The sequence below is a fragment of the Oncorhynchus clarkii genome, unplaced genomic scaffold, assembly GCF_045791955.1.
Source record: "Oncorhynchus clarkii lewisi isolate Uvic-CL-2024 unplaced genomic scaffold, UVic_Ocla_1.0 unplaced_contig_9596_pilon_pilon, whole genome shotgun sequence".
NCBI classification, from domain to species: domain Eukaryota; kingdom Metazoa; phylum Chordata; class Actinopteri; order Salmoniformes; family Salmonidae; genus Oncorhynchus; species Oncorhynchus clarkii.
This window is the reverse complement of record NW_027257954.1, coordinates 434,646-448,078: the sequence shown is the minus strand read 5'-3', so window position 1 is coordinate 448,078 and position 13,433 is coordinate 434,646. Positions and strand designations below refer to the sequence as shown.

The 13,433-nt window shown below is 49.6% G+C and overlaps 1 protein-coding gene across 1 annotated transcript in view; it reads left to right on the top strand.

The window, feature by feature from the left end:
• LOC139394238 (DEP domain-containing mTOR-interacting protein-like) overlaps window positions 1-13,433 on the top strand; it is a 60,779-nt gene that overhangs the window by 40,858 nt on the left and 6,488 nt on the right. Inside the window, exon 7 of the mRNA XM_071142260.1 lies at window positions 4,255-4,359. Coding sequence (XP_070998361.1) covers window positions 4,255-4,359 — 105 coding nt within the window. The remainder of the gene's footprint in view (window positions 1-4,254; window positions 4,360-13,433) is intronic.

The following is a 13,433-nucleotide window of genomic DNA, read 5'->3' as shown; positions in this document are numbered from 1 at the left end:
TCTACCTCCATCACTCCAGTGTCCCTGTACATTGTTAATATGGTACTGAACTGACCCTGTATATAGTATGTTTACCCCTCTACATATCTACCTCTATCACTCCAGTATCCCTGTACATTGTTAATATGGTACTGAACTGACCCTGTATATCACATATGTCAGAGTCAAGGCCCGCGGGCCACATCCGGCCCGCAAGAAGGTTTTTTACGGCCCCTGGGATGATCTTGATTTATTATTAGAACCGGCCCGCAGCAAGCCGGCAGCCCGCAGATCTTTTACACGCACCAATACTACATTTCCCACAATGCAAAGGTGACGCACCGAGCAATAGGCTGCTTCATTTCAATATTTATTGGCACAGCAGTCGTCAGCATCACAGTAAAATTAACTTTCAGATACCCATCAAAAATGGCAAAACGGAAGGTGGATACTGAGAACCGGGGGTTTCAAACAAGGTGGGAGTCGGAGTATATGTTCACGAAGGTAGCTGGAAAACCTGTGTGTCTTCTGTGTGGAGAAAGTGTGGCGGTACTGAAAGAGTATAATCTGAGACGACATTATGAAACGAAACACGCGGACAAAAACAAGAATATGGACATGGAACAAAGGCTACAAAAGGCAGAGGAATTAAAACGAGGCCTCAAATCTCGACAGGCTCTGTTCAAAAAAGCCAAATCACAAGGCCAGGCTCTGTTCAAAAAAGCCAAATCACAAGGCCAGGCTGCTGTCAAGGCCAGTTTTATTTTGGCAGAAGAGATCGCTAAATCAGCCCGGCCATTTACGGAGGGGGATTTCATCAAAAACTGCATGATTAAAGTTTGTGACGAAGTTTGCCCAGAAAAAAGGCAACTCTTTTTAAATGTGAGTCTGAGCAGAAACACCATTGCCGAGAGAGTAGACCAGTTGTCCATCAATCTAAAAGAGCAGCTTGTGAAAAAGGGAAAAGATTTTATTGCATATTCCTTGGCTGTGGATGAGAGCACCGACATTTCTGACATTGCCCAGTTGTCAATTTTCATCCGCGGAGTGGACTCCAACCTAAGCGTGACAGAGGAGTTTTTGGCTTTACGTCCTATGCATGGCACAACTACGGGGCATGATTTGTATGAAGAGGTGTCAAGATGTGTAAATGAGATGGAGCTGCCTTGGGAAAAACTCGTGGGTTTGACAACCGACGGAGCACCTGCGATGTGTGGACACAGGAGCGGACTGGTGGCGAAGATACGGGAAAAGATGCAAGAGGAAAACGCGACAGGTGAGCTGACAGCTTATCATTGTATCATACACCAGGAAGCGTTGTGCGGTAAAGCCTTGAAAATGGAGCATGTAATGAGCATCATCACGCGCACAGTTAACTTTATCAGAGCCAAAGGTTTGAATCACCGCCAGTTCAAGGCATTTCTGACGGAGTTAGAAACGGAGCATGGTGATTTGCCTTATCACACAGAGGTGCGATGGCTAAGCCAGGGAAAGGTGACATTACGAGTCATCTGAATGCAATAAACTTGCAGCTGCAGGGTCGGGATCGTGTCATCTCTGATATGTACAGTACAGTGAAGGCATTTAAAACCAAACTGACTCTGTGGGAGACGCAGATGCGGAAAGAAAATTTGAGCCACTTTCCCAGCTGCCAGACCATGAAAGAGAAGCTCTCTACCAGTGCGTTCCCGAGCACACAGTTGGCTGATAAAATAGGTATGCTTGCCGCTGACTTTCGACGCCGATTTGCTGACTTTGAAGCACAAAAAAGCAGGTTGGAACTGCTCGGTAACCCATTTGCTGTTGACGTGGAAAGCTCACCACCAAACCTCCAAATGGAGTTGATTGACCTCCAATGCAATGATGCACTGAGGGCAAAATATGCGGCAGTGGGTGCTGCGGAGTTCGCCCGTTTCCTCCCCGGCACAATGCCCCAGCACATGTACATTGTTAATATGGTACTGAACTGACCCTGTATATAGTATGTTTACCCCTCTACATATCTACCTCTATCACTCCAGTATCCCTGTACATTGTTAATATGGTACTGAACTGACCCTGTATATAGTATGTTTACCCCTCTACATATCTACCTCCATCACTCCAGTGTCCCTGTACATTGTTAATATGGTACTGAACTGACCCTGTATATAGTATGTTTACCCCTCTACATATCTACCTCTATCACTCCAGTATCCCTGTACATTGTTAATATGGTACTGAACTGACCCTGTATATAGTATGTTTACCCCTCTACATATCTACCTCTATCACTCTAGTATCCCTGTACATTGTTAATATGGTACTGAACTGACCCTGTATATAGTATGTTTACCCCTCTACATATCTACCTCTATCACTCCAGTATCCCTGTACATTGTTAATATGGTACTGAACTGACCCTGTATATAGTATGTTTACCCCTCTACATATCTACCTCTATCACTCCAGTATCCCTGTACATTGTTAATATGGTACTGAACTGACCCTGTATATAGTATGTTTACCCCTCTACATATCTACCTCTATCACTCCAGTATCCCTGTACATTGTTAATATGGTACTGAACTGACCCTGTATATAGTATGTTTACCCCTCTACATATCTACCTCTATCACTCCAGTATCCCTGTACATTGTTAATATGGTACTGAACTGACCCTGTATATAGTCACCTTACCCCTCAACAACATCTAAATGTCATTTTATACTTTAGACTGTATTCATATATAGTATTAATTTTTATGTCCGTGTCTATGAGTTTCTAGTAAAATAGACCATATGGTTCAAGAGAAAATAGGCTAATGAAAAAAGCATCTAATCAACATTGGCATTATTATCAATTAACTTTGCAACTTCCAACGTTTGACTTTCATCACAACTGCCTCCCAGGTTGGCGGCAAAGCATTTATAATAAATAAATATACTGTATATTTCATGCTGAAACCCTTATATTAAACACCCATTGTATTTACTAAGTTGATGGTTATATTTTGGATGTTTTACAGATTTGTCATTCTATATATATATATATATATATATATATATATTATTTTGAAACACTTATCTTATTTGATTGTTTTATGTATTTTTACATGTGATAAGGACACACAGAGGACCAGAAATAACACACAACTGTGATATTTTTTTATATTTTTTATAAATCCTTAAGTTACCAAAATATTGGTAGTTTCCTGGTAAAGTTTCCAGTAATTATACCCTCCCTTTGCCACCCTAACCCACACACACATTCTACTGTCACCCGAAGATGGCATGTCCACATCCCACACACAGTATACACACACTCTGGCCTGCATGGTCTGATCCACAGACGATTCTCCTCCTTACCGGGTCTGATATTCACCAGGGAATCGGGCTGAATGCACTACTGATACCAGTTCATATTAGACTGGGTGGGACACATCATCACTCCTAACAGACTGACCGGATTGGCTCTGGGCTCTGCCTGAGATGACCCTCTTGTGTTCTGAAATGGAATGCTTGTCTGAGTAGGTTCTTAGAAGCTTCATGAGAGAGATCTGATAAGGGCTGTTACAGCACGCGCAAGCACACCACACACACACCCCTACCCCCTAACTCTAAAATAGCCTCTGTCCTCGTGGGGGTGTAGGAAATGTCCCCTACTTTTTGGGAATTCCAGTATCCACAAGGATAGTAATATATATATATATATATATATATATATATATACACACACACACACACACACACACACACACACACACACACACACACACACACACACACACACACACACACACACACACACAGTTAAAAACAACACTTCATGTTACTTCTGCATAACAAACATTACAGTTCCTGACAGATACATTTTAGAGAATGATGGAACATCAAAATCATCCTACAACACTGTTGCATCTCATGTCATGCCCCCTGTAGCGCAGTGTCATGCCCCCTGTAGCGCGGTGTCATGCCCCCTGTAGCGCGGTGTCATGCCCCCTGTAGCGCGGTGTCATGCCCCTGTAGCGCGGTGTCATGCCCCCTGTAGCGCGGTGTCATGCCCCCTGTAGCGCGGTGTCATGCCCCTGTAGCGCGGTGTCATGCCCCCTGTAGCGCGGTGTCATGCCCCCTGTAGCGCGGTGTCATGCCCCCTGTAGCGCGGTGTCATGCCCCCTGTAGCGCGGTGTCATGCCCCCTGTAGCACGGTGACAACCTTTTTAATCACACCAACCCTGTTGTTTCTAGCTCTCTGCTTTAATGCTCTTTTTTAAATACATTTTGACTGCCTCCTCAGATCGTGGGGGATGCGGTGGGCTGGGGCTTCGTGGTGCGAGGCAGTAAGCCCTGCCACATCCAGGCTGTCGACCCCAGTGGTCCCGCAGCAGCAGCTGGGATGAAGGTATGTAACACACATACCATCACACAGACACACACACACACACTCCACTGCCAGCTGGGAGTAGAGAGCACTGACCTAAACAATGGGGAGGGGGGGAGGAAGGAAGGGAGAGCGGCCAAGGGAATTAGTGAGGGAGGAGAGAGGGGGCAGGAGAGGAGAGATGTGAAAGAGAGGGGCATGGAGAGGAGAGAGACCAGGGCAAGAAGGAGTGAGGGAGGGCGAGAGGGAGAAAGGGGGAGGAGAGCAGAAGGAAGGGGGAGGAGAGAAGTGAACTAAGACGAAGGAGCCGTAGCTAAATTAACTTTAGTTAAAAAATGAATCTGTTATAGATATAGTGTCACTTCTGTCACATTTTATCACCATAAAAACATGTGCTATGTTTCTACATCTTCCCCTTCCCCTCCCTTTCTCCTCTCCTCTCTCCCTCTCCCCCTTCCTTTCTCCTCTCCTCTCTCCCTCTCCCCCTTCCTTTCTCCTCTCCTCTCTCCCTCTCCCCCTTCCTTTCTCATCTCCTCTCTCCCTCTCCCCCTTCCTTTCTCATCTCCCCTCTCCCCCTTCCTTTCTCATCTCCTCTCTCCCTCTCCCCCTTCCTTTCTCATCTCCTCTCTCCCTCTCCCCCTTCCTTTCTCCTCTCCTCTCTCCCTCTCCCCCTTCCTTTCTCCTCTCCTCTCTCCCCCTTCCTTTCTCCTCTCCTCTCTCCCTATTCCCTCCCTTTCTCATCTCCTCTCTCCCTATTCCCCTCCCTTTCTCCTCTCCTCTCTCACTATTCCCTCCCTTTCTCATCTCCTCTCTCCCTCTCCCCCTTCCTTTCTCCTCTCCTCTCTCCCTCTCCCCCTTCCTTTCTCCTCTCCTCTCTCCCTATTCCCTCCCTTTCTCATCTCCCCTCTCCCTATTCCCTCCCTTTCTCATCTCCCCTCTCCCTATTCCCCTCCCTTTCTCCTCTCCTCTCTCCCTATTCCCCTCCCTTTCTCATCTCCCCTCTCCCTATTCCCCTCCCTTTCTCATCTCCCCTCTCCCTATTCCCCTCCCTTTCTCATCTCCTCTCTCCCTATTCCCCTCCCTTTCTCATCTCCTCTCTCCCTATTCCCCTCCCTTTCTCATCTCCTCTCTCCCTATTCCCCTCCCTTTCTCATCTCCTCTCTCCCTATTCCCCTCCCTTTCTCATCTCCTCTCTCCCTATTCCCCTCCCTTTCTCATCTCCTCTCTCCCTATTCCCCTCCCTTTCTCATCTCCTCTCTCCCTATTCCCCTCCCTTTCTCATCTCCTCTCTCCCTATTCCCCTCCCTTTCTCCCTTTCTCATCTCCCCTCTCCCTATTCCCCTCCCTTTCTCATCTCCCCTCTCCCTATTCCCCTCCCTTTCTCATCTCCTCTCTCCCTCTCCCCCTTCCTTTCTCCTCTCCTCTCTCCCTCTCCCCCTTCCTTTCTCCTCTCCTCTCTCCCTCTCCCCCTTCCTTTCTCCTCTCCTCTCTCCCTCTCCCCCTTCCTTTCTCCTCTCCTCTCTCCCTCTCCCCCTTCCTTTCTCATCTCCTCTCTCCCTCTCCCCCTTCCTTTCTCATCTCCTCTCTCCCTCTCCCCTTCCTTTCTCCTCTCCTCTCTCCCTCTCCCCCTTCCTTTCTCCTCTCCTCTCTCCCCCTTCCTTTCTCCTCTCCTCTCTCCCTATTCCCTCCCTTTCTCATCTCCTCTCTCCCTATTCCCCTCCCTTTCTCCTCTCCTCTCTCACTATTCCCTCCCTTTCTCATCTCCTCTCTCCCTCTCCCCCTTCCTTTCTCCTCTCCTCTCTCCCTCTCCCCCTTCCTTTCTCCTCTCCTCTCTCCCTATTCCCTCCCTTTCTCATCTCCCCTCTCCCTATTCCCTCCCTTTCTCATCTCCCCTCTCCCTATTCCCCTCCCTTTCTCCTCTCCTCTCTCCCTATTCCCCTCCCTTTCTCATCTCCCCTCTCCCTATTCCCCTCCCTTTCTCATCTCCCCTCTCCCTATTCCCCTCCCTTTCTCATCTCCTCTCTCCCTATTCCCCTCCCTTTCTCATCTCCCCTCTCCCTATTCCCCTCCCTTTCTCCTCTCCTCTCTCCCTATTCCCCTCCCTTTCTCATCTCCCCTCTCCCTATTCCCCTCCCTTTCTCATCTCCCCTCTCCCTATTCCCCTCCCTTTCTCATCTCCCCTCTCCCTATTCCCCTCCCTTTCTCCTCTCCTCTCTCCCTCTCCCCCTTCCTTTCTCCTCTCCTCTCTCCCTCTCCCCCTTCCTTTCTCCTCTCCTCTCTCCCTCTACCCCTTCCTTTCTCATCTCCTCTCTCCCTCTCCCCCTTCCTTTCTCATCTCCTCTCTCCCTCTCCCCCTTCCTTTCTCATCTCCTCTCTCCCTCTCCCCCTTCCTTTCTCATCTCCTCTCTCCCTCTCCCCCTTCCTTTCTCATCTCCTCTCTCCCTCTCCCCCTTCCTTTCTCCTCTCCTCTCTCCCTCTCCCCCTTCCTTTCTCCTCTCCTCTCTCCCTCTCCCCCTTCCTTTCTCCTCTCCTCTCTCCCCCTTCCTTTCTCCTCTCCTCTCTCCCCCTTCCTTTCTCCTCTCCTCTCTCCCTATTCCCCTCCCTTTCTCCTCTCCTCTCTCACTATTCCCTCCCTTTCTCATCTCCTCTCTCCCTCTCCCCCTTCCTTTCTCCTCTCCTCTCTCCCTCTCCCCCTTCCTTTCTCCTCTCCTCTCTCCCTATTCCCTCCCTTTCTCATCTCCCCTCTCCCTATTCCCTCCCTTTCTCATCTCCCCTCTCCCTATTCCCCTCCCTTTCTCCTCTCCTCTCTCCCTATTCCCCTCCCTTTCTCATCTCCTCTCTCCCTATTCCCCTCCCTTTCTCATCTCCTCTCTCCCTATTCCCCTCCCTTTCTCATCTCCTCTCTCCCTATTCCCCTCCCTTTCTCATCTCCTCTCTCCCTATTCCCCTCCCTTTCTCATCTCCTCTCTCCCTATTCCCCTCCCTTTCTCATCTCCTCTCTCCCTATTCCCCTCCCTTTCTCATCTCCTCTCTCCCTATTCCCCTCCCTTTCTCATCTCCCCTCTCCCTATTCCCCTCCCTTTCTCATCTCCCCTCTCCCTATTCCCCTCCCTTTCTCCTCTCCTCTCTCCCTCTCCCCCTTCCTTTCTCCTCTCCTCTCTCCCTCTCCCCCTTCCTTTCTCCTCTCCTCTCTCCCTCTCCCCCTTCCTTTCTCCTCTCCTCTCTCCCTCTCCCCCTTCCTTTCTCCTCTCCTCTCTCCCTCTCCCCCTTCCTTTCTCATCTCCTCTCTCCCTCTCCCCCTTCCTTTCTCATCTCCTCTCTCCCTCTCCCCCTTCCTTTCTCATCTCCTCTCTCCCTCTCCCCTTCCTTTCTCCTCTCCTCTCTCCCTCTCCCCCTTCCTTTCTCCTCTCCTCTCTCCCCCTTCCTTTCTCCTCTCCTCTCTCCCTATTCCCTCCCTTTCTCATCTCCTCTCTCCCTATTCCCCTCCCTTTCTCCTCTCCTCTCTCACTATTCCCTCCCTTTCTCATCTCCTCTCTCCCTCTCCCCCTTCCTTTCTCCTCTCCTCTCTCCCTCTCCCCCTTCCTTTCTCCTCTCCTCTCTCCCTATTCCCTCCCTTTCTCATCTCCCCTCTCCCTATTCCCTCCCTTTCTCATCTCCCCTCTCCCTATTCCCCTCCCTTTCTCCTCTCCTCTCTCCCTATTCCCCTCCCTTTCTCATCTCCCCTCTCCCTATTCCCCTCCCTTTCTCATCTCCTCTCTCCCTATTCCCCTCCCTTTCTCATCTCCCCTCTCCCTATTCCCCTCCCTTTCTCCTCTCCCCTCTCCCTATTCCCCTCCCTTTCTCATCTCCCCTCTCCCTATTCCCCTCCCTTTCTCATCTCCCCTCTCCCTATTCCCCTCCCTTTCTCATCTCCCCTCTCCCTATTCCCCTCCCTTTCTCCTCTCCTCTCTCCCTCTCCCCCTTCCTTTCTCCTCTCCTCTCTCCCTCTCCCCCTTCCTTTCTCCTCTCCTCTCTCCCTCTCCCCCTTCCTTTCTCATCTCCTCTCTCCCTCTCCCCCTTCCTTTCTCATCTCCTCTCTCCCTCTCCCCCTTCCTTTCTCATCTCCTCTCTCCCTCTCCCTCTTCCTTTCTCATCTCCTCTCTCCCTCTCCCCCTTCCTTTCTCCTCTCTCCCTCTCCCCCTTCCTTTCTCCTCTCCTCTCTCCCCCTTCCTTTCTCCTCTCCTCTCTCCCCCTTCCTTTCTCCTCTCCTCTCTCCCTATTCCCCTCCCTTTCTCCTCTCCTCTCTCACTATTCCCTCCCTTTCTCATCTCCTCTCTCCCTCTCCCCCTTCCTTTCTCCTCTCCTCTCTCCCTCTCCCCCTTCCTTTCTCCTCTCCTCTCTCCCTATTCCCTCCCTTTCTCATCTCCCCTCTCCCTATTCCCTCCCTTTCTCATCTCCCCTCTCCCTATTCCCCTCCCTTTCTCCTCTCCTCTCTCCCTATTCCCCTCCCTTTCTCATCTCCCCTCTCCCTATTCCCCTCCCTTTCTCATCTCCCCTCTCCCTATTCCCCTCCCTTTCTCATCTCCCCTCTCCCTATTCCCCTCCCTTTCTCATCTCCTCTCTCCCTATTCCCCTCCCTTTCTCATCTCCTCTCTCCCTATTCCCCTCCCTTTCTCATCTCCTCTCTCCCTATTCCCCTCCCTTTCTCATCTCCTCTCTCCCTATTCCCCTCCCTTTCTCATCTCCTCTCTCCCTATTCCCCTCCCTTTCTCATCTCCTCTCTCCCTATTCCCCTCCCTTTCTCATCTCCTCTCTCCCTATTCCCCTCCCTTTCTCATCTCCTCTCTCCCTATTCCCCTCCCTTTCTCATCTCCTCTCTCCCTATTCCCCTCCCTTTCTCATCTCCTCTCTCCCTATTCCCCTCCCTTTCTCATCTCCTCTCTCCCTATTCCCCTCCCTTTCTCATCTCCTCTCTCCCTATTCCCCTCCCTTTCTCATCTCCTCTCTCCCTATTCCCCTCCCTTTCTCATCTCCTCTCTCCCTATTCCCCTCTCTTCCCCTCCCCTTCTCCTCTAAGTCAAGAGCAGAGCTGGCTCCATCCCATAGAAATCAAGCTGATGCAGTAATAACGGATCTGTGCAGCCAGGGGTTTGTGTCCCAAATGGCGCCCTATGTAGTGCACTACTTTAGACCATAGACCTATGGGCCCTGTTCAAACGTAGTGCACTACATAGGGAATGTGGTGATATTCTGGACACAGGCAGTCAGTTACACTAAATGCTGTTCTCTCTGCATGGTTATTGATGCTTCTTATATAAGCCATGTTGGTCAGACAGTCTGAAGCCTTGTGTTTACTGCCTGCCTTTCCTCTGTGGTAAAACAGGCTCTGAAGCCTTGTGTTTACTGCCTGCCTTTCCTCTGTGGTAAAACAGGCTCTGACTGAAGCCTTGTGTTTACTGCCTGCCTTTCCTCTGTGGTAAAACAGGCTCTGAAGACTTGTGTTTACTGCCTGCCTTTACTCTGTGGTAAAACAGGCTCTGACTGAAGACTTGTGTTTACTGCCTGCCTTTCCTCTGTGGTAAAACAGGCTCTGTCTGAAGCCTTGTGTTTACTGCCTGCCTTTCCTCTGTGGTAAAACAGGCTCTGACTGAAGACTTGTGTTTACTGCCTGCCTTTCCTCTGTGGTAAAACAGGCTCTGTCTGAAGCCTTGTGTTTACTGCCTGCCTTTACTCTGTGGTAAAACAGGCTCTGACTGAAGCCTTGTGTTTACTGCCTGCCTTTCCTCTGTGGTAAAACAGGCTCTGACTGAAGCCTTGTGTTTACTGCCTGCCTTTCCTCTGTGGTAAAACAGGCTCTGACTGAAGCCTTGTGTTTACTGCCTGCCTTTCCTCTGTGGTAAAACAGGCTCTGACTGAAGCCTTGTGTTTACTGCCTGCCTTTCCTCTGTGGTAAAACAGGCTCTGACTGAAGCCTTGTGTTTACTGCCTGCCTTTCCTCTGTGGTAAAACAGGCTCTGACTGAAGCCTTGTGTTTACTGCCTGCCTTTCCTCTGTGGTAAAACAGGCTCTGACTGAAGCCTTGTGTTTACTGCCTGCCTTTCCTCTGTGGTAAAACAGGCTCTGTCTGAAGACTTGTGTTTACTGCCTGCCTTTCCTCTGTGGTAAAACAGGCTCTGACTGAAGCCTTGTGTTTACTGCCTGCCTTTCCTCTGTGGTAAAACAGGCTCTGACTGAAGCCTTGTGTTTACTGCCTGCCTTTCCTCTGTGGTAAAACAGGCTCTGAAGACTTGTGTTTACTGCCTGCCTTTCCTCTGTGGTAAAACAGGCTCTGACTGAAGCCTTGTGTTTACTGCCTGCCTTTCCTCTGTGGTAAAACAGGCTCTGACTGAAGCCTTGTGTTTACTGCCTGCCTTTCCTCTGTGGTAAAACAGGCTCTGACTGAAGCCTTGTGTTTACTGCCTGCCTTTCCTCTGTGGTAAAACAGGCTCTGTCTGAAGACTTGTGTTTACTGCCTGCCTTTCCTCTGTGGTAAAACAGGCTCTGACTGAAGCCTTGTGTTTACTGCCTGCCTTTCCTCTGTGGTAAAACAGGCTCTGACTGAAGCCTTGTGTTTACTGCCTGCCTTTCCTCTGTGGTAAAACAGGCTCTGAAGACTTGTGTTTACTGCCTGCCTTTCCTCTGTGGTAAAACAGGCTCTGACTGAAGCCTTGTGTTTACTGCCTGCCTTTCCTCTGTGGTAAAACAGGCTCTGACTGAAGCCTTGTGTTTACTGCCTGCCTTTCCTCTGTGGTAAAACAGGCTCTGTCTGAAGACTTGTGTTTACTGCCTGCCTTTACTCTGTGGTAAAACAGGCTCTGTCTGAAGACTTGTGTTTACTGCCTGCCTTTCCTCTGTGGTAAAACAGGCTCTGACTGAAGCCTTGTGTTTACTGCCTGCCTTTACTCTGTGGTAAAACAGGCTCTGACTGAAGCCTTGTGTTTACTGCCTGCCTTTACTCTGTGGTAAAACAGGCTCTGAAGCCTTGTGTTTACTGCCTGCCTTTCCTCTGTGGTAAAACAGGCTCTGACTGAAGCCTTGTGTTTACTGCCTGCCTTTCCTCTGTGGTAAAACAGGCTCTGACTGAAGCCTTGTGTTTACTGCCTGCCTTTCCTCTGTGGTAAAACAGGCTCTGACTGAAGCCTTGTGTTTACTGCCTGCCTTTCCTCTGTGGTAAAACAGGCTCTGACTGAAGCCTTGTGTTTACTGCCTGCCTTTCCTCTGTGGTAAAACAGGCTCTGACTGAAGCCTTGTGTTTACTGCCTGCCTTTCCTCTGTGGTAAAACAGGCTCTGACTGAAGCCTTGTGTTTACTGCCTGCCTTTCCTCTGTGGTAAAACAGGCTCTGTCTGAAGACTTGTGTTTACTGCCTGCCTTTCCTCTGTGGTAAAACAGGCTCTGACTGAAGCCTTGTGTTTACTGCCTGCCTTTCCTCTGTGGTAAAACAGGCTCTGACTGAAGCCTTGTGTTTACTGCCTGCCTTTCCTCTGTGGTAAAACAGGCTCTGAAGACTTGTGTTTACTGCCTGCCTTTCCTCTGTGGTAAAACAGGCTCTGACTGAAGCCTTGTGTTTACTGCCTGCCTTTCCTCTGTGGTAAAACAGGCTCTGACTGAAGCCTTGTGTTTACTGCCTGCCTTTCCTCTGTGGTAAAACAGGCTCTGTCTGAAGACTTGTGTTTACTGCCTGCCTTTACTCTGTGGTAAAACAGGCTCTGTCTGAAGACTTGTGTTTACTGCCTGCCTTTCCTCTGTGGTAAAACAGGCTCTGACTGAAGCCTTGTGTTTACTGCCTGCCTTTACTCTGTGGTAAAACAGGCTCTGACTGAAGCCTTGTGTTTACTGCCTGCCTTTACTCTGTGGTAAAACAGGCTCTGACTGAAGCCTTGTGTTTACTGCCTGCCTTTCCTCTGTGGTAAAACAGGCTCTGACTGAAGCCTTGTGTTTACTGCCTGCCTTTCCTCTGTGGTAAAACAGGCTCTGACTGAAGCCTTGTGTTTACTGCCTGCCTTTCCTCTGTGGTAAAACAGGCTCTGAAGCCTTGTGTTTACTGCCTGCCTTTCCTCTGTGGTAAAACAGGCTCTGACTGAAGCCTTGTGTTTACTGCCTGCCTTTCCTCTGTGGTAAAACAGGCTCTGACTGAAGCCTTGTGTTTACTGCCTGCCTTTCCTCTGTGGTAAAACAGGCTCTGACTGAAGCCTTGTGTTTACTGCCTGCCTTTCCTCTGTGGTAAAACAGGCTCTGACTGAAGCCTTGTGTTTACTGCCTGCCTTTCCTCTGTGGTAAAACAGGCTCTGACTGAAGCCTTGTGTTTACTGCCTGCCTTTCTGTGGTAAAACTCTGTGGTAAAACAGGCTCTGACTGAAGCCTTGTGTTTACTGCCTGCCTTTCCTCTGTGGTAAAACAGGCTCTGACTGAAGCCTTGTGTTTACTGCCTGCCTTTCCTCTGTGGTAAAACAGGCTCTGACTGAAGCCTTGTGTTTACTGCCTGCCTTTCCTCTGTGGTAAAACAGGCTCTGTCTGAAGACTTGTGTTTACTGCCTGCCTTTCCTCTGTGGTAAAACAGGCTCTGACTGAAGCCTTGTGTTTACTGCCTGCCTTTCCTCTGTGGTAAAACAGGCTCTGACTGAAGCCTTGTGTTTACTGCCTGCCTTTCCTCTGTGGTAAAACAGGCTCTGAAGACTTGTGTTTACTGCCTGCCTTTCCTCTGTGGTAAAACAGGCTCTGACTGAAGCCTTGTGTTTACTGCCTGCCTTTCCTCTGTGGTAAAACAGGCTCTGACTGAAGCCTTGTGTTTACTGCCTGCCTTTCCTCTGTGGTAAAACAGGCTCTGAAGACTTGTGTTTACTGCCTGCCTTTCCTCTGTGGTAAAACAGGCTCTGACTGAAGCCTTGTGTTTACTGCCTGCCTTTCCTCTGTGGTAAAACAGGCTCTGACTGAAGCCTTGTGTTTACTGCCTGCCTTTCCTCTGTGGTAAAACAGGCTCTGTCTGAAGACTTGTGTTTACTGCCTGCCTTTACTCTGTGGTAAAACAGGCTCTGTCTGAAGACTTGTGTTTACTGCCTGCCTTTCCTCTGTGGTAAA